This window comes from Trachinotus anak, unplaced genomic scaffold (genome assembly GCF_046630095.1).
Source record: "Trachinotus anak isolate AG129_WGS33_773 ecotype Australia unplaced genomic scaffold, CSIRO_AGI_Tana_v1 ptg000026l, whole genome shotgun sequence".
Classification (NCBI taxonomy): domain Eukaryota; kingdom Metazoa; phylum Chordata; class Actinopteri; order Carangiformes; family Carangidae; genus Trachinotus; species Trachinotus anak.
Window position 1 is genome coordinate 5,223,330 of NW_027273877.1, and position 25,564 is coordinate 5,248,893.

The window sequence follows — 25,564 nt, forward strand, 5'->3', positions numbered from 1 at the left end:
AGAGATTTTTAATCGCATCATCCGTCATCTATTATGAGCATGATTACAGTCTCAAGTGGTGTTATTGGTGGTGTTTGCATAACTCCCTGCTGTACTGGATGAAAGATCAATACTGCTCTACGGGGGGGGCTGCCCCGCTGCATCAGCCCCTCTTCTATTCATGTGTCTATCCGCCCGTCCGACATCCATTCACCCACTTACTCAAAGACCAGCCTGACGTGGCCGGCCGTTGCCACAGCGACATTCCCACAGTCGCCAAGGTGATATTCCCACTCTTCCCTGCATCTCTGCATCCTGTCTGTTACTAGGGAAATTCCCGTTCGTGCGTTGCCACGGCAACAGTCTCGTGATTCCAGACTGTTCCAGTGGAAGGGTATTCCCCCATCCACACACACACACACACACACACACACACACAGCTATATTTTCACCATAATGTGATCTGATTCAATCAGTCAGCCCGTCAGGCGGCCACGCTGATTTGACATGTCGTATTGTCTGTTAATTCGCCCCAGTCTGAGTCTGAATACACTGTTTAACACGCTATAAAATATCATCATGGGTGTCTCATAACAAGCGACGCATCGAAAATCTACTTCTCACACACACACACACACACACACACACACACACACACACACACACACACACACACACACACACACACACACACACACACACACACACACACACACCCCATCTCACCAAACAAAAGCACCCAAGTGAGGAATTCACGAGCGCCAACTAAATGCACCCATTTCACCCTCATTTACATCCGAGTGATCGCTGATTAGAGGAACACAGAGGGTGAGGAAAAGGGCAGATTTGTTGTTAAAACACAGATACTGTGCAGATCTGTGCCTAATATGTAGTATAGCAGCAACAATGCAGTTTGATTATGTATCTACATAAATAAATAATAAAACTCCTGAACCTGAATTTGTCCTAATGAGACGTGTTCGATTTTCAGCAAAACTGCTTATTAGTATGCGCTGACTGAAAGGCACGAGAACACGCTGTACAAATAGTCCGTCTATTACATGCAGGCAAACAGGAGTGACTGTGTTAACCACAGAGCCACAGATCTGTCTCACACTGACTCACATTAATCACTATCAGTAGCTTTAATGTTAAAAAAAATATTGGCAGTGGTTTTCTGAATTGGAGGAAACCCATTTTTACAAATTCTTCATCTATCCGTTTTCAAGCTGTGTGTCTGAGTTAGGCAGCAGTTTGCTCCTCCTGGGGGGGCGGGGGGGTGTCTGCTGGTCATCAGAGGTCAGTTTGATAAAATAGTTCCTACTGTATGTTCTGAGAAAATGCTGATTTTTACTTCATATTCACATGCTTAAATAACACGTCTTCTGCTGGCTTCTTACCAGCTGCTTGAAAAAGTGCAACTTGCCTTTGACAATACGAACAAGCAATAAGTCGACTTTTAGGTCCTCCCGCATCACTAGACTCTTCATCTCCACATTCTGGCGTATCCATAATCTCATTGTCTCGGTCGCTACACAGAGTTCATGACCACGGGTGAGGATGGGCGAGACCATTGTGGCTCAGCTCCCTCCCCAGCTACAGATCCTAACCAGCAGTCACTTTCATCCTCGTAGTTACCCTCACTCAAAGACCCAGACATTGTCGAACTCTCCCCACCACCTTCTTGGAAGTGATACATGCAATAATTATGATTTAGGTTTTTGCTTCAGTGAGCTTGGGAAAATGTCTCTTTGAGGGACGCCCATGACAAACTGGTCAGAGGCGAGAGCTCTCCTCAGCCCCATATCTATTGTACGGGACGTTTTCTGTGACCGATTTCACTCTGTGACAACTTCACAGCTTTTCCCTTTACATCATCTCTGAGCTTGAGACCGGTCGGCCAAAACAAGAAACATACCGTCTCATGAAAAACAACCTCAAATTAAATCTTACGTGAAGCCAAATTTGATTAAAGGTCTGTGTGCACAATCACATTCAGGCGCACCATTAAATGTAGAAGCAAGCAGGTTAAATCGGTTGTTATATAATGATTTCTGTGCTCCAGCACCAGGAAACTTTTTATTTTGAGACAAGAGGCAAACTTCTTTGTTTGTTATATATAAGACATAATGTACTTTCATAACATATGTTCCATGTTTTTGGTTGTGTCTGATACAATAAACTAGACAGTTGAATATGCTGTAAAATAGAAAAACAGTTGACTTTCCCAGCATCATAACTCTCTGCAGACAGAATGAAATCAGCCACGTTTCAATCTCTGTCCTTATTTGTGTGACATACGATGCGAGGAAGCTGCTGGAAACGTTATTTATTGTCTCTCATCTTTTTTTCCAGAACATGTCACATCTTCCGTGTTTCATCTGTGACGCGTTCATTTGTAAAACATAACGTTAGAATATCTCTCTGGGTTCTAAACGTTTCCAAATCCGACGAGGAGGTACAGCAAAGCGTGAACCTCGCAGCCTGGGTTTGCATCTACACATCTGTCTTTCTGTCGGCTTAAAACCCTGTGCCATATTGATATATGACAGCAGGTGCATCGCAGCGGCAGCGTGTAATATATGAATACCTCTCCTCCATGGTGTTGTGACTCAGCTGACTGGATTCTTTTTTTCCCCCCTCAATATTTTGTGGCAGCGATTATCTTTTAATTTGACCATCCATCATGTCTCGTTCAAATCCTCCACTCAAAGTCAGACTGAAGTAGTTTTAGGTGAGTTAACACCACCGGCTATTTAGTGAGGCTGATTTCACTGTAGCATTTAAACACTTGAGTAAATTCCTCCCACATCACCGCCATGAATTCTCCCCCTGGATGTTAATTAGTAATAACATTAACATACTGAGACTAGCTGTGGACAAGAAGGCGCTGCCATCACATAAGAAGTGGACTGATATCATATTTTTAATAAAAAGTCAGCTCTGGCTCCGAGTCAGTGTAACTCCAGGTGATGAAAGTATGCAAATCTAAGCTGTATTGAACCACATCTTTGATTGAGTGGTGAAGGCTGCAGATCCGTTGGAGTCAGGTCTGTGTGTGTGTCTCTCCTTCACAAAACCTCTGGAAGACAGTAGGGGATGTTGGCAAATCTCTGTCGCGCACACAAACACACACAGACACACACACACAGACGCAGACAGTGCAGAGAGATTGTGGACGTTGCCAAGCTTCCACCAGCAGCTCTCACAGCTGGGAACACAGAGGAGGGAGAGACAGAAGGAGGGAAAGGAGGTGGTAGGGAAGGGAAAAAAATGGAGAGGAAAAGTAAAATGAAGCCTGAAGGAGGGATGTGAGGAGAGGAGAGGAGGCTGTTGATGAAAGATCTAAGGTCAGAGGAGAGGATTAGGATGGAGAGGAGGAAGGGTGGGAGAATGAAGAGGAGAGGAAGGTGAGAAAAGTGGAAAATAGGGGAAGAGCAAAAATGAAGAGGGGAGAGGTGGAGACAGCAAGAAGGGAGAAGTGAAGGAAAGATGGAGAGGAGAGGAAGAGGAGATCTAAGAGAGGGATAAGGAGGAGAACAGGATGGGGAAATGAGTGACACAAAGAACTGAAGAAACAGAAAAAAGAAAGAGACAAGAGGATAAATGAAGAAAGATGGAGAGGAGAGGAGGAGAGGAGGAGAGGGGGGCTGTTGTCTGCTCCTCCCAAGGAAACGATGTGGGAAGGGTACAAGGAGAAAATGTAAAATGAAGCATGAAGAAGGGATGAAAAGATTCAAGATATGAAAGGGAGAGGAAGGGAAAGGAGGTGAGGTGACAACAAAGGGAAAATTGGGGAAAAAAGGAATAAAAATGCAAAGGAACCGAGGGCAACATGTAGGGAGGAGGAGAGATGGGAATAGGAAGGAGAGAAGGCTGCTGTCATGTATTCTTCCCAAAATGGAAAGAAGGGACCAAGGAGGGATGAAAAGGGAGGATTGGATGATCTAAGAAGGGTGGAAGGATGTAGGGACAAAAGGAGATGAGGGCAAGGAGAAGAAACGAGATTGGAGGGTGAAAAAAGAGGGAAGAGAAAAGAGAAAGAAGGAATAAAAATGCAGAGAACTACAGGTAGCATAGGAGAGGAGGAGGTGAAAAAGAAAGGAGAAGAGAGAAAAGGAGGCTGTTTGTCTATTCCATCTAAGAAGTGAGGAAAAGATCTACAGTAGTGAGAGACGGGAGGAAAATGGAGAGAAGAGGAGGTTGTTTTTGAAGGACTGAAGGACAAAAAGGGAGGAAAGGTTAGTAAAATGTGGAAAGGACGTAAGGGCAAAAGGTGGAAGGGAAGAAAAGGAAGAGGAGGGGGGAGAAATTAGAGGAGCTGAAGCCGAGACATGAGGAGAGGAGGTGAGAAAAAGGGAGGAAGAGAGGAGACCACCGAGATCTCAGATCCCACAAATTCCCGTCACTCCAGACCGAACTGGTGAAAACCAATTCCCATCAACATGACTCCTGACGTTCCCCTCCCCTCTATCTCGTCCTCCGTCCCCTCCTCCCCTCCTCTCATTTCCTGCCTCCATCTCTCCTCCATCCATACACCATCACCTGCTGGTTTCTCACACAATCAATTGATTACAACGGCACTTATCGCCTCTGCTGTTGAACGCCTCCCATAGCACACAATCACAACACTCTCATTCATTTGCATTTCACTTCCATATCTAATCACCTCTCTGTGCGTTAACAGAAATTTCCATCCCACGATTTAACAATGATGCCAATTTGGATTCGAATGTCAGAAATGTTTGACTTCCACATGAACAAAAAAAATAGATAAATAAATGTTTTGTGTTTTCTGCCAGAAAGAAAAAATCAGAATTACGTGAAGCAAAGTGGAAATTTCAAAATAGGAGACAGGTTGTTAGTTTTTGTTTTTGTTTTCTGGCATTTTTCTGATGTTGAGGCAAAAGTCTGATGTTGGTGATGGGGCACTTTGAATATCATGATCTGCAAATGAGAGAGCGAGGTAAGAGATGCACAGAGAGACAGACGGAGAGAGAGAGAGAGACTAGACAGACTAATCTGTGGCTTCAATAATGGATGTACCTGGAAACTACTGAACCATAGGGCACTACAAGACATGACAGTGTGTGTGTGTGTGTGTGTGTGTGTGTGTGTGTCACCTCAGAGGAGATAGAGGGGGAAAAGAGAGAGAGAAGGGGGGGCGAGTGTCAGTCTGTTTATGCATTGTTGCCCCCCCCTCACCACCACCACCACACACACACCTTGCCTCCGTAGCCTCCTCTTCTTCAGGCCAAATATCCGGACTTTGGAGAAGATGTCGACCAGGTTCCCGTTGCACAGCCCCTGCTTCTTACCGGGGCTCTTCCGCCGCCGGTGAGCGGTCGGTCGGTGGGCGTGTTGCTCTCTCGCCTGTCGCTTCTGCCGGATCAAACCGCTGGCGATGGCCGCTGCCATGTCTCCGCCGAAACAGCCGACACCAGAACAGCCCCGTCTTCAGCCGTGTCCACCGGAGACAAAACCAGACACAAACCCCCGGTCTCCGCTTCACCGGCTACAACAGCCCCATACTTCAGAAAGCGGTAAAGTCCAAATAAACACACCACTTGACGTTACAGCATATTTTCTGTTGTCGTTTTCCCCGAAGCCATTGATTAGAAACGCACAGCGGTCCACCTGTCCGTCACGTCTCACCGGGCCGTCCGTCCGTCCGTCCGCCCGTCAGTCCGACACCAACGGCTGTCACTGCCCGGCTCCTCCGACCGGATTCACCGGAGCCCGTTTGTCAGTTTGTGTTCCCATTGTCAACAGGCGAGACAGCGAAAAAACACACAAAAAAAAAACAACAACAACAAAAAAAAAAGACCCTGAAACCCTGAAAAGGAGGATGAAGCTAACTCGGTCCTCCTCGGTCCTCTGGAAGCGTCCGTTTGTATTCCGCTGACAGAGGCGGGAGCCGCTCCGGCTGCGTTAAACTACCGACAGTTACAGGCGCGTCACCGGAAGAAGGGCGGTTTGTCTTTCAAAGTAAAAGCCCTATAGTGGGTTGGCTTTTTCAAATAATTATAGCCTGCACATTGCTGATTCACTTTTGTAGGAAACAAAATAGGCTATTTAAGACTAAATTTAATGCAGGTTATTAGGCATATTATTATTGATAGCCTACTATTTTTTTTATTTGTCTGTCATTTTGTCTGCCACCTGTTGCTGCCAAGGGGGCAATTTAATCTAATCTATATTATATTAAACATATCTACATTTACATTTGCCTGCTTTTTAAAGGCAATCCCTGTTTCATTTATACATGTTGTTTTAGGGATAATAGCTATTTATTTTTGCGCTTTAATAACATCGACTGCTCATAGTTAAATTTCTCCCGCAGTATCAGTTTAAGCTTTTGTTACTTGCCAACCCTCTAGTGTGATTCTTTCAGTTCCTCTTTTATGATGGAGTGCAAATTTATTGCCCAGAGTCCGTATGTTATTACTGATAGGCTAGAGTATGAATAATTGCCTATTTCATCATTACTTTGAAAGTAAGGACCGGATGGCACATCCGATTGTGATTGTCGTTCTGGGTGAATTGACACCGGGCTGGTGTTCGGCTGGACCCGGAGCAGGCGCCCGGTGCCCGGTGCCCGGTGCCCGGTGCCCGGCTGCGGTTACAGACTGAAACTGTGGACTAATATTCTTTTATACTGATTTGTGTCCAAAACAGTAGAAGAGAATATTTATATTTATACTGTATCTGATAGTGTTGAACAGATCCTTTATGTGTTGCTGCTTTAATGTGCATATTTGTAGGATATAATATATATGAGATATGTCCTCCAGGCCAGAAACTAAGCTGTTATTTTCATATAAAACGGCCATTGTGCTTAAATAATTCTATACCGCAATTAGTGCAGGATTTTGCAGTATTTATTTTGAATACCTCTACCTCTGAGGTCGTGCTTTCTTTCTGCTTTTTTTCTTTCTTTTGTGTGTGTGTGTGTGTGTCTGAGAAATTGGGCTTTTATTCTACAATTAAAAGCAAAGACTTAGTGGATATATTTACAGGCTAATTACAGTTGTATAGTATATCTGTATGCTTTGGATGTTCGTGTTGGGAAATAAAATTCACTGAAAAAATAAAATATGAGCCATTCTGATTACCAAAGCATTTAACAGACTTTACTTTGTGTCAGTGTTAGCTCAGGTAGGAACAGAGCCTATGATTTTGTGGATCACAGCAAAACTGTGAGAATTTTTTCAGCCCTGTCTGTATCTTTAAGAAGCCAATGCAGACAGTGAAACCCACTCCACTCTCCACTCCCACTGTCTGTATTCGGCTCGATTGACAAAGCTGATAAACTGGAGGGCCTGCCCGCCTCACATGTCTGGTTTGTCCACTGGACACATGCTTGTACCTTTCAAACAGGTTTCCAGCTGTAAGCTTATACCACAGGACCGAGTACAGTACACTCATATTTCCTCCTGATGCAACAGCATGTGGGGCAGTGTCAGGTGTAGCACTGCACTGAGTAACGCTGTGGTTACATCAGACACAGTCAAACAAAGTATTCGTATTTTTGAAAAGTTCTATTCTAGCTTAGGTTGTGCCTAAATTCCACAGGCCAGCATTAACTGGAACCAGCATCTCAGTATTAATAGTGCAGCATGGAGTCAGTCATTTCTCCAGGATAAAGCTGGGCTGGGACTCAAAGAACACTGAAATTCAATTTGTCCTTTCTTCTATTGTGACACGGATATCAAAGAAAATCCCAGAACCTTTTCTCATCTGTCTGTCCCTATAATGAATAATGAGCAGGGGGGGTTTGGACGTGTGGGTTTTTGAGAGCAGGGTAAAACCTCCATCCTATCAGGGAATGACAAATATAGTTCCCTGTATCGATATCTATAGCTCTTGCAAGGAATCACTCTTGTGTCTTTGGTGACACCTTCCTTCAGCACCAACAATACACTAGAAATCTCAAAATATGATTTCCATAAATGTTCACATTTACGGCCCTGATGAATGAACCATTTCTATCCAAAATGTCAACTTTGCATCCATCCAGCATTGATTGTCATTCGTGTGTGTGTGTGTGTGTGTGTGTGTGTGTGCGTGTGTGTGTTGTCCACTAGGTGGCACCAGAGTGTGTCTAACAGCAGAGCTCACTGATAACAGTGCTAATGGTGGTGCTACATCAATAACACAGCAGCTGTTCTCTGTGTGTGGTACATAATGATCAGAGTGGTTCCCTGTGCAGGAAAGATAAACCTGCTCCTAAAACACTACAATAACCAAATGGAGTTCTGAATGCAGACAGAAACTTATTAGATTTTTGTCTTTGAGAAGTGAAAATATTGTCAGTGCCGTTGTTTAAAAAAAAAAACAACTTTCATCCTGATACATTTTCCTTTGCTTGCTCCTGCTACGCCTTCAGTTCAAACACAGCAGCAGCAGCAGCAGTTTGTCATCCTGGATCTTCATCTTTTGTCCCGTCTCAGCAGGTAAACCCAGAATCTTCGACAGGATGCCAGGCTTTCCTTCTTTTGCCCTTGATGTTGCTGACACACAGCTATTTAAATATATCTCTCTTGCTTCTCTCCCTCCCAGATAGAAGGGGAGGGGTGGGGGGAGAACAAAAAATAAAAGTGTGTTGGTGCGTACGATGTTTTATCCAGGTCAGACTGAGTGAAGTTATGAATAAATCAAAGCTACATTTACATTAAAATTCATCTCTTCTGCTGCTTTTTATAACATCCCAGGAAGGCGGGACGCAGCGCTTCAACTTCAAAAGGAAAATTCTTTGCACCCCGTCCTTCTTCCATCTACTTATTCCACCATCCATTCCCTCAGAAAAAATAAATAAAGAAAATATGCCCATCCCAAATCCTTTCTTCCTCATGGTCCACGGTTTGCAAGAGAACACACACACACACACATGTGCACACACACCAATCATGCAAGTGAGCAGAAATATGCAAAACTGTGCATGAATGAGAAAGGAAAGGCTCCCTCCTGAGAGAACACACATTTCATTTGGAGCTTTTTCTGCACGTCTGTGTCCTCACAAGCTTCCTCCGGGTCTGCACAGAGGCAGCAGCGTCCTCTACAGGCAATAAAACAGAACAACACTCTTTTCCTTTTTTTTTTTTTTTTTTTTTTTTTTTTTAACTTCTTTCCAGCCCATCCTGGCTTCAAAACAGATGCATTTTGATTTTGTACATTACTTTACTTACTGACTTTTCGAACTAAAGAACCTCTGGCCAATAATCCACATGTATATATATATATATATATATATATATATATATTCAACATTAAGTGAAGGATTTCCTGCAGATTGGACGATAGCTTCAAATGACTCTAATTATTCTAATAACGACTGTATCTTGTATTTCACTGGAGGACTCTTGTTCATTTGTTGACTCCCTGCAGTAGGTTGCATATTTCTGACGAACCCTTTTGTAGTCTTGCTACTGGTTCAGTTTTAGGAACAGTGAAATCACCACTGTGTTCAGTGGGGTCTCGAAGCAGCGGGGGTGAAAATTTTAAAATAAAAGTAGTAGCTTGTTTAAGTGCAGGTCTCAGTAGGGGAACAGACATATCCTGGTTAAAGAAGCTTTCAAACAAAATGCAATTTGGTATTCTGAGTTTAAAAAAAAAAAAAAAAAAAAAAGGGGCAGGGGGGGTCGCTGAGTATGTAATTTATAATTGGCATCTGTAGCCTTCTGCTTCAGACAGTTGGTCTTTAATGCAAAGCGTCACTTTAAGAAGCGAATTAATGTGAATTAAACCTAATGAACCAAGCAAAAAAAAAAAAAGCTGCCTCTGAGTTTCTTTTGTTCTCAGAAAGAAGGGCTGCCTACGCCAACAGGACAAAAGGAGTTCTCGTACAGCACTGGCACCAAAACTTCGTATCGAACATGTTGGGCGTGGGCAGATGAAGGTGACTGTTTGGTTCTGGTCTTTTTTCTTCCTGTGCATTTACCAAGAAGCTCATAGAGGCTGTTATTAATGTTAATTTATGAACTTCTCTGGGAAGTGTTGTCTGTTTTGTTGTTGTCCAAGTCTCTCGGTCAGTGAAGGGAAACCTTAAGGCTACAGCAGACAATTATATTTTAGACACTATTGCTCTTCCAACTCTGTGTCAGCAGTCGGGGGAAGGCCCCGCTCTGAACAATGCAATGACCCTCGGGCACAAAACCAGGTCCATAAAGAAATGGTCGTCCCAGTTTGGTGAGGAATGGTTTGACTAGCTTGTCCGCATACTTTTGGCCACGTAGTGCTTTTTGTTTTTAAATTTGATGCAACAATGAACTGTCATTCAAGGCAAGAAAATGAGAAAAAGTTTCTCAAAATCTTGAACCATTCCTTTCACCTGGTCAGATCAGGATTCATTTCTATTCTCAGTGTTTAATACAAAACTCTAGAGATCACATTTTGACTTCGATCCACTTTTCAGAGATTATTTGTCAATTTCACAGCGTCTCAGTAGGTGGCGCTCTCATCTTTGTCTGGCAGCTCTGGCTAATGAATGTGTTGCAGTCAAAGTTAAGCAACAGGTAAACATTACATTTATGAATTAAAAAAATAAATAAAATGATTAAAGAAGAGAAGAGAGTGGGGAAAGACGGGAGGACGGAGCGAGACGAGAAAAGGAGCGATAGGAGGGGAAGGAGAGACACACAGGGAGGGAACAGATGTGGGTGGGTGTTCCCCAGACAGGAGTGTGAGGATAGCCACTGTGAACTGAGCAGGATGAGTCATAATTCACACCCAGACACCCACCCACACACACACACACACACACACACACACACACACAGAGAGAGAGGCACAGACACGGGGAAGTCCACTGTTACCTAGGTAACGAGTGATTAGTGACGCAGGTGGGTCTCCGAGAGGAGTGAGAGACACCTGCTGAATGCTGAGAAGATAACGCATCCATGTACACACACACACACACACACACCTGGGATCAATTACATTCATCGTACTGCGTCTTTGCGCGTGTGTGTGAGGAAGATGGAGCAGGAGGACAAAGTCAAACGCACATTTATGCACACACACAATCAAACTACTAAAAGTCAGGCACAAAAACACAGATGACAAACAGCCTTTATTTCTTCTTCTTCCCTCTCCTTGTTGCCTCTTGTTTCCTCTCCTCTCATCTCCTTTCCTTGTGTCAACAAACTGAATGACTGACTCCAGCACGGTGCATCCTACCACCACTTCTTTTTGAACGTGAAGATGGTGTTCGACCCGAGGGCAGGAGGTGACCACCAGCCCGACGACTATCCACAACGCAACATGCTCTTGTTTCCTCTGCTCCTCTCCTCCCTCTCTTCCTCTTTTCTCCTCATCTGCTCTGCTCTCCTCATCTACCTCTTCACTTTTCCTCTTCTCTCTTCTCCTCTCCTCTTCATAGCATCCCCAGCTCAGCAGGGAGAAGGCGAGAGGGAATGGAGGGACTAAATTATTCATTCACACCCCCCACCCCCTTTTCTTCCACCTCCGTCTGCTGTCTCTAGTGTCTTGAATCCCCCCCCTTTTCCTCTTTCTCTCTATTATACCTATACCACTCTCATCCCAATTTTTCTTTCAGCGTCTCTCTCGCTCGCAGCACAAAGACCAATGAAAAACTTCTTCTTCCATCTTCTGGGTGTCAGAAAACTCACAGAGGTTTTACAGGAGCACACACAGTTACACATACATCCTGTCACACCGGTCAGCTTTATTATCACATCTAACTTTCTGATGCAGGGGGACCAGGTTAGGTTGACACCAAGATGGGCCACATCACGTAACCTAGCAACCAGACAAAATAATGTGCATCATTACAGATGTGGAGACAGTCATTTTTTTCACTGCCTATCGTATTAAAGTGAAACGTTCAGAGGCATGAATGTGCGACCAAAGTGCGCTAACATTAGCCACCATAAGCTACAATGAATTAAGGTTAGAAAAAAAAAATAAATAAAAATTGAGCTGAAGAATATTGTGATAGAAAACAGAACAAGAACAATTATCATGACAAAGCAGATGGACCCACACACACAGAGGCATATTGCGTTGACAGTTGTGTTGAGCCGAGCCTTACGCTGCTATTCGCCGTGTTTTATAGAAGAGACAAATCATCTCAATGAGTAAGACTTTGCACCTCCTAGGATTCAATTATGGCATCATACGAATTCCCTTTCTCTTACTGTAGTTGCCTTATAGCTGCATCAAATGCAACAAGTGGCTTGTTTTACTCACAAAAACACTTGAACCTGAACTCACCATAATCTCAGCTCCAGTTGGATGTCGACAAACTGTTTTTCTTCCAACACACTGTATGGTTTATTCAGGAGTGTTTGAAATATTAGGTGATGTTTGGGCTGAAATCTGACTGTTCAGTTTTTGTATATCAGCCCAGGACTGCTGTGCTGTGTCTGCAGCCGCGGGTGTCGACTCTAAAGTCAATAAGTATAATCTTAGACACTGGGGACATGTTTGATTCCTCTCACTATTGTAGACAAATGTATTTCCATGACCAACATGTAAACACAGCAGAGATCAATCCACATGTCCCACTGGGGAATAAAAGATATATTTTTAAAAATCAGCCTTTGGAATATATCAAACAAATATCAATGTATCAGTCTTAGAAATCTCCTGAGACCAGTCTACATATCAAGCAAACTCGAACGCAAAGTGGTTCGGACTTGTCAGTAATAGAGGGATCCATGGACCGTGCTCCTTTAAACACCTCACGTATTACTATTGATCTCTCTTCTAAAAGCTCCCTGTTGTCAGCTCCGGGGACATTTCAAGGAGATATTCCCAGGAAGTGCTGTTTCTAATATTTCTGGTGTTGTTGGTACTTTGAAGTGTGAAGTCATAACAGTGAAAGTCAATTCCTGTTAGTCATGCCTGTTCCCCAGAGTTAACTGTAAAAAAAAAAAAAGACAAAACCAAAAAGCACTGGAGCAGTCTGAAATCATCCAATCAGCTCTAACTTGATGTTATTCATAAAAAATGCCTCTTAAAGTAGCAGTTCATTAGCAGAGACTGCTAACACTAGCTCATAAACATGCAAACGTTGTGTTCACTCTCAATGGGAAAGTACAAATCTGTACCTGATATTTTATTGTGGTCCAGATATCTAGAGATACACATATTCAGTAGATGCAATCTAATTATATGAAGCATCATCGCAGCTATTTTTAAAGCAGTAACAGGGCGTCGTCTGGGGGCTTTTCCATGTGTGTTTGGATTTTCCCAGAGAGGTCAGAGGTCACAGAGCAGCCGCCAAAGCAGGTACAGTAGGAGGCTCGAGTCGTCAGTCGACAATTTTCCACGCAAAATGATAACAGCTGAAAATGGAAGACCTCTGCGTCACAGCGGTTACATAAGCGCTCCAGATCCCCCCCCCCCCCCTCCCCCCAAAAAAAAGTCTGAACTACAGAGGAAGAGGAGAGGAGGGGGGAGAAGAGAGGAGAGGGTGGAACTATGGGGATGGGGGATAAGGGAGAACTCCTCCGAGCAAGAGTCTGAAGTAAGGGGGGTGCTGAGAGTCAAAGCTGGGTGTAAAGGAATGAGTGTAAAGAAAGGAAAAAAGGTAGAGTCTGAAACACAATCATTCATTTGACTTTTATTACATTCTACCTGGCGTTGTTTAAGTTTTGACTCTGAGTATTAAATGAGCAGTCTTGCAGGAGGCAGAGAGAATATGAGAACTAGGGTTGAGAAAACCAGCTCATTGAGATGAATCTTAAAGGTAACACGAGGAAAATGAACTCAAAGTCCTTAAGAAATAAAAAGAATGAGAAAATGCATTATTCATCAAAAGCAAATCCTGATCTCTCATCCTCACTGAATCCCTCTATATATAGATCGAGCAGTGCAGCCAGTCAGTCAAGCAGACTGTGCTGAGACCACTTCATCGTCGCCGCTTAACGTACGCATCATGCTCGGAGAGCGTGTGTCTTTTTGCTAAATTACAAAGAGCACCCATGACTGCAAGAAAACAAACAAGAAAAGCACGACTTCTGTCTTTGCTCTGGAGGAGACAACAGGCGTCATTTGCATGGCAACAAGATGCCCATGACGGGTAGATGTAAACATTTGTTTGAGGCATTTGAACAAACAGTTAATACTCTAGTATTTCACACTCATCCAGCCTACAGATCAGGAGGAATAAGGCCAGAGAGCAGGGCTGTAATATGAGCTGTGACGTCTTACTGGGCCGCCTTGGTAAAGCACCGTCCCACGCCTCCTCACACACCTCTCACACGGTAGACTCCCTTCCTGTTGGGTCCCTTGGGCCAGTTTGTGACAAAACACGAACCCCAGTTGATACCGCTGAGTTGTAAAATGAATGCAGACAGCAGCGCCATGCAGGATAATTAAGTGCAAACACTTAGGTACGGCGTTGTGCACGAGGAGGACATGCAGCACAGTGCAGACTTGGACCACAGTCAGAGAAATCTAATGCATCTGTCAATACTAATTAATTTACTCCGTTGTGTGTTCCTGTATGCGTGTGTGTGTGTTGCATTGATCTGGGTGAGAAAGCACTAAGTGCCAGAGTGGAACCGAATGGTTCCCCAGCAGCTGCACTCTTCCGATCTCAGCTAAACCACCAACCCCAGCCCGCCGCCCCTCTGCCAACAGCGTACTGGCCCTTTAATGAGTCACGGCAGTGGTCGTCCTCTCATGCCTCTGAGATGTTTACATCACTGTAACCTCTCTGTCACGAGTCTGTCACATCTCAGACGGGTCATTATTTAATTGTGTTGGCATGTGACAACACTTGGGCGTCATGCACCAGGCTGTACACTTGAGTTTTGCTTTTGCTCTTGCAGATTAAGTTTAATTTTCAAATTAAAAAATTTTTTTTGCATGAAAAGCGTTGACAATATGTCACCTACTTTTTCCCAAAGAAGGAGATCAGAGCTTTTTTTTTTTTTTAGAGTGCTTTCAAACGCTCCTGACTGAATAAAACATCAAATTAGTTTTTGAATAACGGGAACACAGAGCGTAGGTAGACAATGTGCCGAGAGATAAAACTTTGTCAAGCATTCAAGGCTCAACAAAGGAGAATGTTTTCAGTGCCGCCCACATTCCTGCACACCCCCGGGGCGGCAGCTTAAGCTTATTTCTCTCCACGCAGCCACAGTTTGACTAATAAAATGGCTAATTTCAGCTACTGTGTTAACGAAAAAAAGAAAATTTTGTTATTCCTGACACCTCTCTGTGGAGAGAAGTTCACAGTTGGATGCAGGAGGGGGAGGAATGACCAGGTGGTGGATTGTTGGAAATAGATCTTTGTGATAATGATGTTTAACTCTTAGAGGATCTCATTCAGCCTGCGAGGCTTGTGTAAGACTGGATGACTATTGTGCATTGAAGATACTATAAGCATTTTAGGTCTGTGTCCACTCCTTAGAGAGGACAGGCCATCTGAGATGACAGAGTTTTAATGTGCGTTAGAATTCACGCAGAAATGAACAAACAGGCATGAAATTGCACCCAATCTTCTCCCTGCACAAGAGCGAGTTTGTCAGAGAGCAGAGAGTCTTCACCGTCAAAACACAATATAAAGAGCATTTTTTTTATCTTCTCATTTTACCCTGTTTAATCGCTCCAAGTCAGCTTCAGTGATTTTTTTTTTTTTTTTTTAGAAAATAAGAGTTAATGATAACAGCATGTTTAAGGAATGGTTTTTCAGGAGGATTTGCTTTGGAGTCATGTCATAATATTGTAGGTGAGAGATATTGATATAGTTGTTGGTCTGTGTCGGTCGACATGTTCTCTGTTGTTCTCTGATCAAAAGAACTGATCACTTGCCCAGTGAATAAACACCTATTGTGGTGCATGTGGGACTGCATTTGCATTCATGGGGGTGTTTGCCACTTCATATTTAATCTTACCATCACAGCTTTTCTCATTTATGACTCTACCATAAAACCATAAATCCCAATGCTCAACAGGTGGGATAGTTTAAAGTAGGAGATTTGGAGGAGCTGGTTGATTAAAGCTTGGTATTTTTGGCTGTCGAGACGAGCAAGAGGAAGAAGAAAATGGGTTTGTCAGAGAGGAAGCAACAGATGAGCAGCTTCAGTAGCAGCCATCGTGACCCCGTCTGTCTACTACACACACAACACACACAAACATATCATTGACACCTATATAATACAGAGTCCTCCAGACAGACATGACGCCCGACCTATCAACTACTACAAAGGACACGTCAGTTTGTGTGGTGTCCCTGTGTGTGTCTTTGTGTACGCTCTCAGTTTTTGTTTTTTGGTTCCATTTTCAATTTTCAACGACAGCGAAGTTGACGAGATCAGACGCAGTTTCTCGTCACTCGAAATGACATAAAAGTATAAATACACACAACAGACAACCACAGCTGGATATTTGGATGACAGATGTTTTGAGGAAGTTAAATTATTTTACTGATTCTCTTTAGAGGTGTAAGTAAATGATGGTTCATGATGTTTCCAGCGTAAAGAGCATCTTACCTGGTTCAGCTCTGCCCAAAGCCGCCTTTATTCTCCTCTCTGCTACCTTCAGTATAAACTCAAAGTCCATGACTAACACACACACACCTGTGAACACCAGCTCAACGGACTCCTTGGAAAACTCACTTTTTAAAGTGTCCCCCAATGTGGCCCCACGCACACACACATATATACACACATAGTGAGTGGGACAGATATGGAGATTATGTCATGCGGGGCTGTCATCAAGCGGGAGGTTAACACCGACACGGGAAGATTAAAAGTCAGCTCAAGTGTGTGTGTGTGAGTGTGTGAGAGGTGGAACAAAGGAGGAGGAGAGAGGCTGAGAGCAGAGATAAAGAGAGGAGGTGCCGAGAGAAAGAAGTCTGCACACATGTGAGCCGCTCAGCTTTCCCAGCGATGTTTGCATCATGTTTGGTTTTTTCTTGCAGACTTTGGGTGGGTGAACCCTTTCACCCAGCCCAACCTGCTGTGTAGGAGCTTTCAACTTACGCCCATTATGAACATGAGTGGTGAACAAAGCAGAGAGCTGGGCTTAGACATGAAGCTGAATAGTTGCTGAATGTTAATGAACTGGCTCCAAAAATCATGGAGACAGACCCAAGACTGAGGATGCTGCTGCAGCGCGTTATTTTTTGCTCTTCTGGTCCTTGTCAACCATAATATGTTTTAAATTCTTAGTGCTTTGTCTGTTACTTCAGAAGAATCGATGTTCATGCTTAGCTTAAGGCCAAACAAAGCACTGTGGGTGACTCCTACTGAGCGTGCATGCCATTCTGTGATGTGGTTGAAAGCTCTGGGAAAAGTTAGTAAGTGCAACTTGGAGTTGGGATCATTAACATCACCGGCCTTATGCGTCTGTCCTGTAGCATTATCACACATTGATTGTGTATACTCTGCGTTTCCAGCCTCGCCAATTAAACACTTTTTGAGCGGCGAATCAGTGAGAGACTGAGTTGCCGTCGAGTGTTTCTCTGCTTCTTATCATTCGGTCTGTGAAAACCCTTCTTAGTGGAGTCTTTGATGCCCTGCTGCTTTTAAAGTGCACTTGGAAAAATAACACTCAGCACTCACTCTCTCTCTTGACAGAAACCTGGAGCGAGAGCTGTCCAAACACACACATCTACACACACACACACACAAACACATCCCCATCCTTTACTCCTTTGCTCGTTGCATCATTTTGAAAATTACAGTGTTTCCACTGCTGGGCAGAGTTACACTATAATCAGCAGCACTGGCTTCTCATATGGTTTTTTTTTTTTTCTTTGTCCGACACCCAGTAGTACCTGCACTCATTCAGCTCCACATCAGTGCTGCTCCTTCAAAGCAGAGAGGAGACACTGTGCAGATGGCGGCTTCACAGTCTAGTGCTCAGAGATGTAAAGGAATAATGATGAAGAGATCAGATTTACTCTCCAGAAAAGAAAAAAAAAAGATTTATATGCAAGTGTAGCATTTCATAAACCCACTTGTACCGTGATTGATTATAAGGGAATGTGGTGTTAGTTCAGCCGCAGCCCTGAAGTCACACTTGCATCGCTGGCTCATTCACTGGCTGTTTGGCTACCAGCTGACTACTGTACATTCATGTAGGTGCACACCTGACACTTGTCACTGTTATGCTGTATCTGTCCCTCCACCCAAGGGTGCAAGTATTTACCCGCTGCTGGTAAATCACTACGCCTGGTTTAATTTGATTTCACACTATAATAAACAGCAGAAGCTAGTGGATGTCGTATAAGAAATATTGCATCGTTTTTCACTTTTGTCTGCAAAGTTCATTTAAGTTTGGTGTGTTTTTGCCAGCAAAGTGGTTTGTTTTGTTATATAAAATGACATGTGGCTGCACTGTATGTGCTATGGGTGTGATTAGTTGACAGTTTCTGTGTGTGCGTGTGTGTATCTGTGTGAAGAATGACGTACGTGACGAGTCCAGGCAAAGGCAGATCAGGCCAGCAAAGTCATAATGTCTTTCTGCAGACTCAGTGTGTTTGGACAATGAGGCCATGAGCTAATGAACACATACACACGCACACACACCAAAGAAGCATATTAGAGTACTGCACCAAAATCCTCCATGTGACCTTAAGAGGACAGACGTCACTATGACTGTCACTGTTCTGTCAACTCATCACCTTTCGACAACGTAACAGCACACAACTCTGAGACAGAGCAACAGACGCACACAAATTCACTTTGTTGCAAGCTGGGGGGGGGGGGGGGTGTATGAAATATTTCCGACTATATCTGCCCATATGACTTCTGAGGACATGTCCCTGCAACTTTTGATTCTTGACAAGGTTGAAACTAAAATAGAATTTAAATACACTGTATTTAAATAACTGTGTGTTTGTGTGTGTGTATGTGTGTGTGTGTGTGTGTGGGAGGGGGGCCTTTTACTTACAGAGACAAATCTAAGTTGGCACGAACCCCACTGCTATACTCCAGTGTTTAAATAAAATATAAAGTACGATGCCTTAATGGCAACTCTCCAGAGGAGGGGGGCATGCATGTGTGTGTGTGTGTGTGTGTGTGTGTGTGCGTGGGCGTGCGTGCCTACGTGAGCTATAAAAGGTGAAAGTCTCTATCTGGGTCACGCCACATGGGACACAAGACATTGAGTAACATTGTGCCTTATTCCTTTTAAAAATGAATGATACTGATTCATCTGGAGGAAACGGAGGGGGTCCCATTTACAACACCGGAACTCCATTCACACAGGAAGGAGCTGCACAGCAGTGGGACCGGATCGCTGCGCATGTTCTGAAATACATTTCCTGGCCTCAAATTGGGGGGGAAAAGTTATTTTTCTTGACTTGACTTACTTGAAACATCCTCCTTGATCTTTAGCTTGGGATTATGTCACGTTTTTGATACTATCTATTTCACTTTTTCAGAATCGCCAGAGTAGCCAGACTCTCTCTTCTCTCTCCTCTCAGTCTCCTACAGTTGGAACAGAGTTGAATTTTTTTTTTTAATGCAATGCACATTTTCTGCTGTTTGGCATTAAAAGCAATCAACTGTTGACTCACGCGGGCGCTTTTATTGTGAAGCAGCCACAGGACATCTAGTGTATTTGTCATCAGGGATAGCGGCACTTTGTTACCGATGCTATTATTCACTAAAAATAGGTCTGTTTCCAGCATCTTCTGTCAGCAAGTCAGCTGAATATTGTGAGGGAAGAATGGAAGATGTAGAAACAGCCACAGTGATGCTCGGCCGCTTGACTTCCTCCTTTATTAAAACAATAAGACGATGTATCTTCTCTTGCTCGTGATTTGTTTGGCTGCACTGTAAACAGACAAACCACTTGCTCTTCTTCTGTTGTTTTGTAGAAGGAGAGTCCAGTCGAGACCTGCTGTTACCAGCAGTCACCGAATTGGATTAAATTATAAATTTCCTATGAAGGAGACTGACTGAGCACCTTCCTGCTCCAATGGGGGAGAAGCCTTTTTGGTTTTAATGACCCTGTGACCTTTCCTCTGGTACTAAAATATTAGTGCTTGAGTCCCAGTCCTGCTAAAAAATAGTGCGGATTTTCATATTGTGAAGCGTAACAAACATTGCATCCTCTCTGGACCACCAGTGGGGCTTTAGGCTTTAAGTTTAGTTATTTTGCTAATTGGAAAAGAAATAAATAGAAATCAATCTTGCTAAGAAAGAAACAAGAACCTAAGCTTGGTTCTCAGTGAATCATCGTACGCACACACACACACACACACACACACAGCCATACACGCTAAACAAGGCTGTATTTCTGCCTTCCCAGTGGACCGTCACTAAATAGTGCAATTCAGAGGAAAAACCGCCAACAAACGCTGACTCAGCAAAACTCCCCAGCTACTCCCCAACTACAGCAGGTCCATATTTCACCACCAACCGTGTGTGTTCCCCATAAACACACTGAAACGGCAGGAGAAAGAGTCCGTACGTTTCCTTTAATTAAAGGAGAAAGTGACAGCTAAGTGGTGCTGGATGCTATAAATCCACGGGCCCGGCTGCTGGACGTGGGTGGGGACGCAGTGTGCAGTGTGTGTCCGTCCTTCTTTGCGTTCCCACTGTGCGTGCGGGGGTGAGTGAGATATTCTCTCTCTTGCTAATCACCTCACATGCCAGAAACAACATATGGAAAAGCCAAGTTTCTGAACTCCTGTTTGCAATCACTTGCGTTTCAACTATTGACACATTATCAGTGGGGTTGGCGTCACACCAGGAAATATGGGCAAAACGCTGAGCCAGTCAGAGTCACTTTCACCACGATGCAATAACTTCAGTGGCTACATTCAGAGATTTGCTCCATTGGTGCTGAGAACTGGCAAAATGACCAAAATGTACTGTTTTGTATTCAGGTTAGAATGACATGAAACAGAGGAAGCAACAGACGAGTATTTTTATCTTTGAACTGAACTTGGACATTAAATGGGAAACTGGAACATCGGCTAGTTCATTAATCAACTTATTTGACAATATTTATTTATTTACCAGAGCTTTCAACTGCATCTCACTTCATTAGCGGATGGAATTGGCTTCATCCTATCAACTTAAAATGTAAGTCACATGATCTCAACTGAGGCACAAACATCCGCTGAAGAAGACAATGACATGCAGTTGAAACGGTCGAAAAAGAAAAAAGCCAATAAGTGGACCTTGAGTTAACAGACTACTAACTGACTGTTCCACTACTAATTTCACTGTGAGTCATGTTAGAGGAAAAGCTTCAACTCTCTAGTATATTATGATTAATGACATTTTTTAGTAACACCGTACCTGGTTTATTTTTACTTTTACTGATCAAAAGGACATTGAACTGTCATGAGGCATTTGTGCTGTGAAAATTCAACTGTCCGTGTCTTTAATGAGGCCCCACACCTAATGAGTGAGTTTGAAACTGCAGGGTGACTGAGAGTCAGGAGCTTCCGCTCACTCCCTGCTTGATCCAGCAGGTCCAGCTTCAATTCATCAAAAGAGTCAACGAGGGGCACAATATAAAAAAAAAAACCCAAAACAATTACAGCAGAAACACAAAGCCCAGAGCGCACACACAAAAGAAACCACCAGTCACGTGGCCCTTTGTAAATTGCAGGTAGTGGCGCGTTGGCAGGCAGTGAAAAGAAGCTGTGAAAACCTTGCAGTTAGTACAACTGTTCAGTTCTGTGCAGCAAATGAGTCCTTTCACCTGCGCCAACACCAACAATGACTGTACTTGGTTTGTTTTTTTAGCTTTAATCTGCAAGATTAATGGTTCATCAGCGCACACATCTGTCTCCTCCCTTGAAATACTTGTTGATGAGTCACAAATATGTTTCTGAGGACAGACCTATCAGCCTTTCATTAACTGTTGAATCACCGTTAGTCAGTGAAGGAGAGCAAAAAGCATATTCATGTGTCAGAAAATATCACCGATCAGGCCGAATGCAATGTGATGCTCTCCAGGAAAATGAGTGAATCCAGTATTATCATAACTTTGTAACTCTGACATGAGAGTAATCTCTTAACAAACTAAACTCTGTGGTTATTTAAAGCAAATTAAATATCTGAAACATAATGATATACACTGGAAATTGGTTTCCAGCTCATTACAGCAGCTGAAACTTGCTGCAGAGGTTGTGAAGGCCGTAAAAAGTGCTGTCCATGGTGCTGAACTGTTTTTGCATGACTGTCCTTAATGCATCAGCTCCAAACTGGAAGGACATAACTTTGTGACCAACAGACAAAAAAAAAAAAGATTGTTTAGCATTCAGGGACAACGAGTAGACGCAGCATTAACGCGTCTGACCTCACCACAGCTTCAGAATTTCCACTCTGTGGTTCGGTTTTCTTTTCAGTGCTGTTTTTATCGCTTACGCCACCACGTATGAATGTTAATGCTCTGTTCACTGTCGACTCGTTATGCTCGCTGTGCATCATTTGCATGGCTGCAGGACAGATTTGAAAGTTGAGCTGAAAGTTGAAACTTTTTTCACTTCTTTCACTTTTTCATACTTTACATGAAAAAAAAAAGACACAATTTTTTTACGAATGGCTGCACATTAACGACTGTCCATAATAGTAACTGTAATAGAGCTTTTTGTCATTTGCTGTGAGGCTTAGGACCTTGTATTGCCAAGCACAGACTTTGGACCAACTTTCACTTCAGTTCATACAAACATTATGTGTGACGACAACTTTCTGCCTCACGCAGCCTGTTGTTGCCCTCTAAACACTGTGTTGAGGATCCGGGGGCCAACTCTCTGATGCAATGTCAATATGCCAATAATGTCAACAACATCCACTTCCTGTTACAATGCCAGTGTCAATCTCTGCTCTGCCCTCGCCCACAGCAGATGGTGGAAAATCAGGTGGAAAACAAAGCAAACTGTTTGGTTTGGTCAAAGCTTTTAGCAAATCTGAATGTGTCCTGTACTCTCTGGAGAGAATCAAAGGATTTCACTCTTAATTATATTGTCCCTGAACCATACGGGCAGAAGGCTCACACATCTGCACACAAATCCAGCCTCAGAGGATGGAGACGTTGCTTGTCAGTGTACCCATGATGCTGGACATAATTAACATCTCACCTTAATGGAAAAAGTAGCAGTAAACACTGTATGACCCCTTGAAGGCAGTTCCCCCAAGAAGCTGTGAGCTCTGCTGAACACGGCAACACGTCCGGTCTTGGATCTCATGAGAGGAGATGTTTGCGTTCGCGCAGTCTGACTGAAATGTCTGCAGCCACAAGGAAAACACACAAAGACTCTTTCCACTGCTCCCTGTTTCCCCAGTATATATATATATATATCCACAGTGGCAGGCTAAATAAGGCCATGTGCTGTTTAATCATGCAGGTTACTGGAGCCTGAACGGGTCTGCATGCTGCATTAGACTTGATTTTCTGCAGCATCTCTGCCACTGTAGTCTACCTGTGCTAATAAGTTATCACCCCACCCCTCCCTCTGCCTCCCCCACCCCACATCATAACTCCCTCCCCTGTCTCCCCCTCCCTGTAGTGCACTCACTTGCTGCACAACTGCGATTGCAGAGAAACACCAGCAAGCAGTCGAACAGTGCAGTCTCAGGAGGGAATACGCTCACACACACACACACACACACACACGCACACGCACAGGCTCAGACACGCAATAAAGTCTTTCTTGATCACCTCACACACACACGCACGTATACATAGAGAAAGAGGCACACACACACACACACACACAACAAACTCACCAGTTGGGTTCTTGTTTTTCTTGAGGCTCCTGCCACAAAGACACTGCAGCATATGCGATCCTTTGCTGAAAATGTTGTTCCAAATAAACCGCATGGATTTGGCCGAGACGGGGGAGGAGGAGGAGGAGGTGGAGGAAGAGGAGGTGGGGGACGAGAGGCGCTCCGGATGCGGCAGCCTAAAATTCACCCACCGCATGGGGGCTGATCCGCCCCCCTGTTTGCATGCCAGCAGAGCCGGCCAGCTGTTGGGCTCAGTTCGGTGGTGCTTCGGCCCCCCAATCTGCACCATAGACAAGAATAAGAGCAGGAAGCCCGGCTCGTCGCCCGGTTTCTCGCCCGGTTCCTCCACAAGCCCAGAGACCAGCAGCCGCACGTATTCCGCGTCGACGTCGTCGTCGTGCGGCAGGAAAAGAGCTACCGCTGCGGCGCTTTTCTCCGCGGTCTCCGCCTCCGGCTGCCCCAGCGGCCGGTGGTCCTCAGCGGCGGAGGAGCGGTCGCTGCTGCTGCCGCCCGGCCGCCGCGGCGTGAAAACCCCGCGAACGCTCCTCTTCAAATGGCGTCGTCTGCCGCGCGGCGCGGGGAGAGGAGCGGCAGCGGCAGACAGGCATGCGGCGGCGCTAGCGTGAAGTCGGCGGTACGCGGCAGCTGTCGGCTTCTGCACAAAAAACCATTGCATATTAGTGGGGATCGCAGGGGTCGGTGCGTCCGTCCGTCCGGGAGGGGGGGGAGCAGGAGGAGGAGGAGGAGGAGGAGGAGGAGGAGGAGGAGGAGTGCGGATACCGGGTGTCCGTCAGCAAGTCGGTGGCATCCCTGTACCCACACAGCAGGCAAGTACTGCAGCAGGGGGGCTCCTTTCCAAACACACACACACACACACACACACACACACAGATGCAGAATCCTCCTCCAGCAGCAGCGCGGGACCGGGCAGGTGAATCACTGCAGGGAATCTCTGCACTATCCCGCTCCGGGGTTTTTTCTCTTTAAAAAAGTCCTGATGAATATTTGATCCGCTTTTCGGCCTCCACTTCTCAATAATCCATAAGCTCCAGTGCGCCAAGATACAGCTGTCTGTCTGTCTGTCTGTCTGTCTGTCTGTCTCCTCTTCCTCTCCTCTCTCCTCTCTCCTCTCTCCCCTCTCTCCTCTCTCCTCTCTCCTCCTCACCTTGCTGATGAAGAAGAAGCTGCTGGACTGTGGCTCTGCTGCCTCTGCCGCTCCAGAAAACTAAATGCAGAAGAAGAAGAAGAAGAGGAAGAGGAAGAAGAAGAAGAAGCAGAAGGAGACCGGGGTCCGGCTTGTGGTCCTCCCGCGCTTCTCTGTTGCTTCAGCGTCTTCTTCTGCTGCGACTATCTGGTACCCAACCAGCGGCAAAGTCCGCGCAGTTACACCAAACACGCATTCCGGTTGGCACCTTCAAAATAAAACACCCTAACTCCGGATTTAAGTTTTTAACACTTTCTGAGCACACTTGCCAAGCTCATGTGAGGAGACTGCAGCACTGTTTTCTTAAGGGTAGGCGATTTATCTCATATGGGCCTTTATGCTACGTTTCTACATGGTTTATGAAAGGAACATTGTTTTCTATATGAAAGAAAATGTGGAGTAAATTACAGCAGAAATTCAATACATTACTCCTGCTACCTGCATTGAAGTGGTAGATAATATGACATTTACTTGCACTTTCCCCCAAATTAGGCTCAGCTGTCCTTATAAGCCTGGTTATTTTCATGCTGTTTGTTTACTTCAAATGTATTTCTCTTCTGTCCGCAAAGCAACTTACACTATTTTCTGACTGAGCGTCTCAGACACAGCCACAGTCCACTCCACTTTTATTCTGAAGGAGTGGCCGCCTCCGGTGTGCCTGTGCAGCTCGACGCAGCCCCGCAGAGAGCAGCTGTTTGCAGTTACG

At 44.5% G+C, this 25,564-nt stretch overlaps 1 protein-coding gene across 4 annotated transcripts in view; it reads right to left on the reverse strand.

The window, feature by feature from the left end:
• Positions 1-24,994, reverse strand: part of LOC139609774 (fibroblast growth factor 14-like) — a 48,909-nt gene extending 23,915 nt beyond the window's left edge. For 3 of the 4 annotated variants that reach the window (XR_011685352.1, XM_071464741.1, XM_071464742.1), the window contains exon 1: positions 23,655-24,994. Coding sequence is in view for 3 of the 4 variants with exons in the window: in XM_071464741.1 (XP_071320842.1) it covers positions 23,655-24,330 (676 nt within the window). In the remaining variant the exon portion in view is untranslated. Of the gene's footprint in view, positions 1-5,204; positions 5,920-23,654 lie in introns of those variants that run through there. The other variant, XM_071464743.1, reaches the window with a different exon arrangement.
• Between the last annotated feature and the right edge of the window lie 570 nt (positions 24,995-25,564).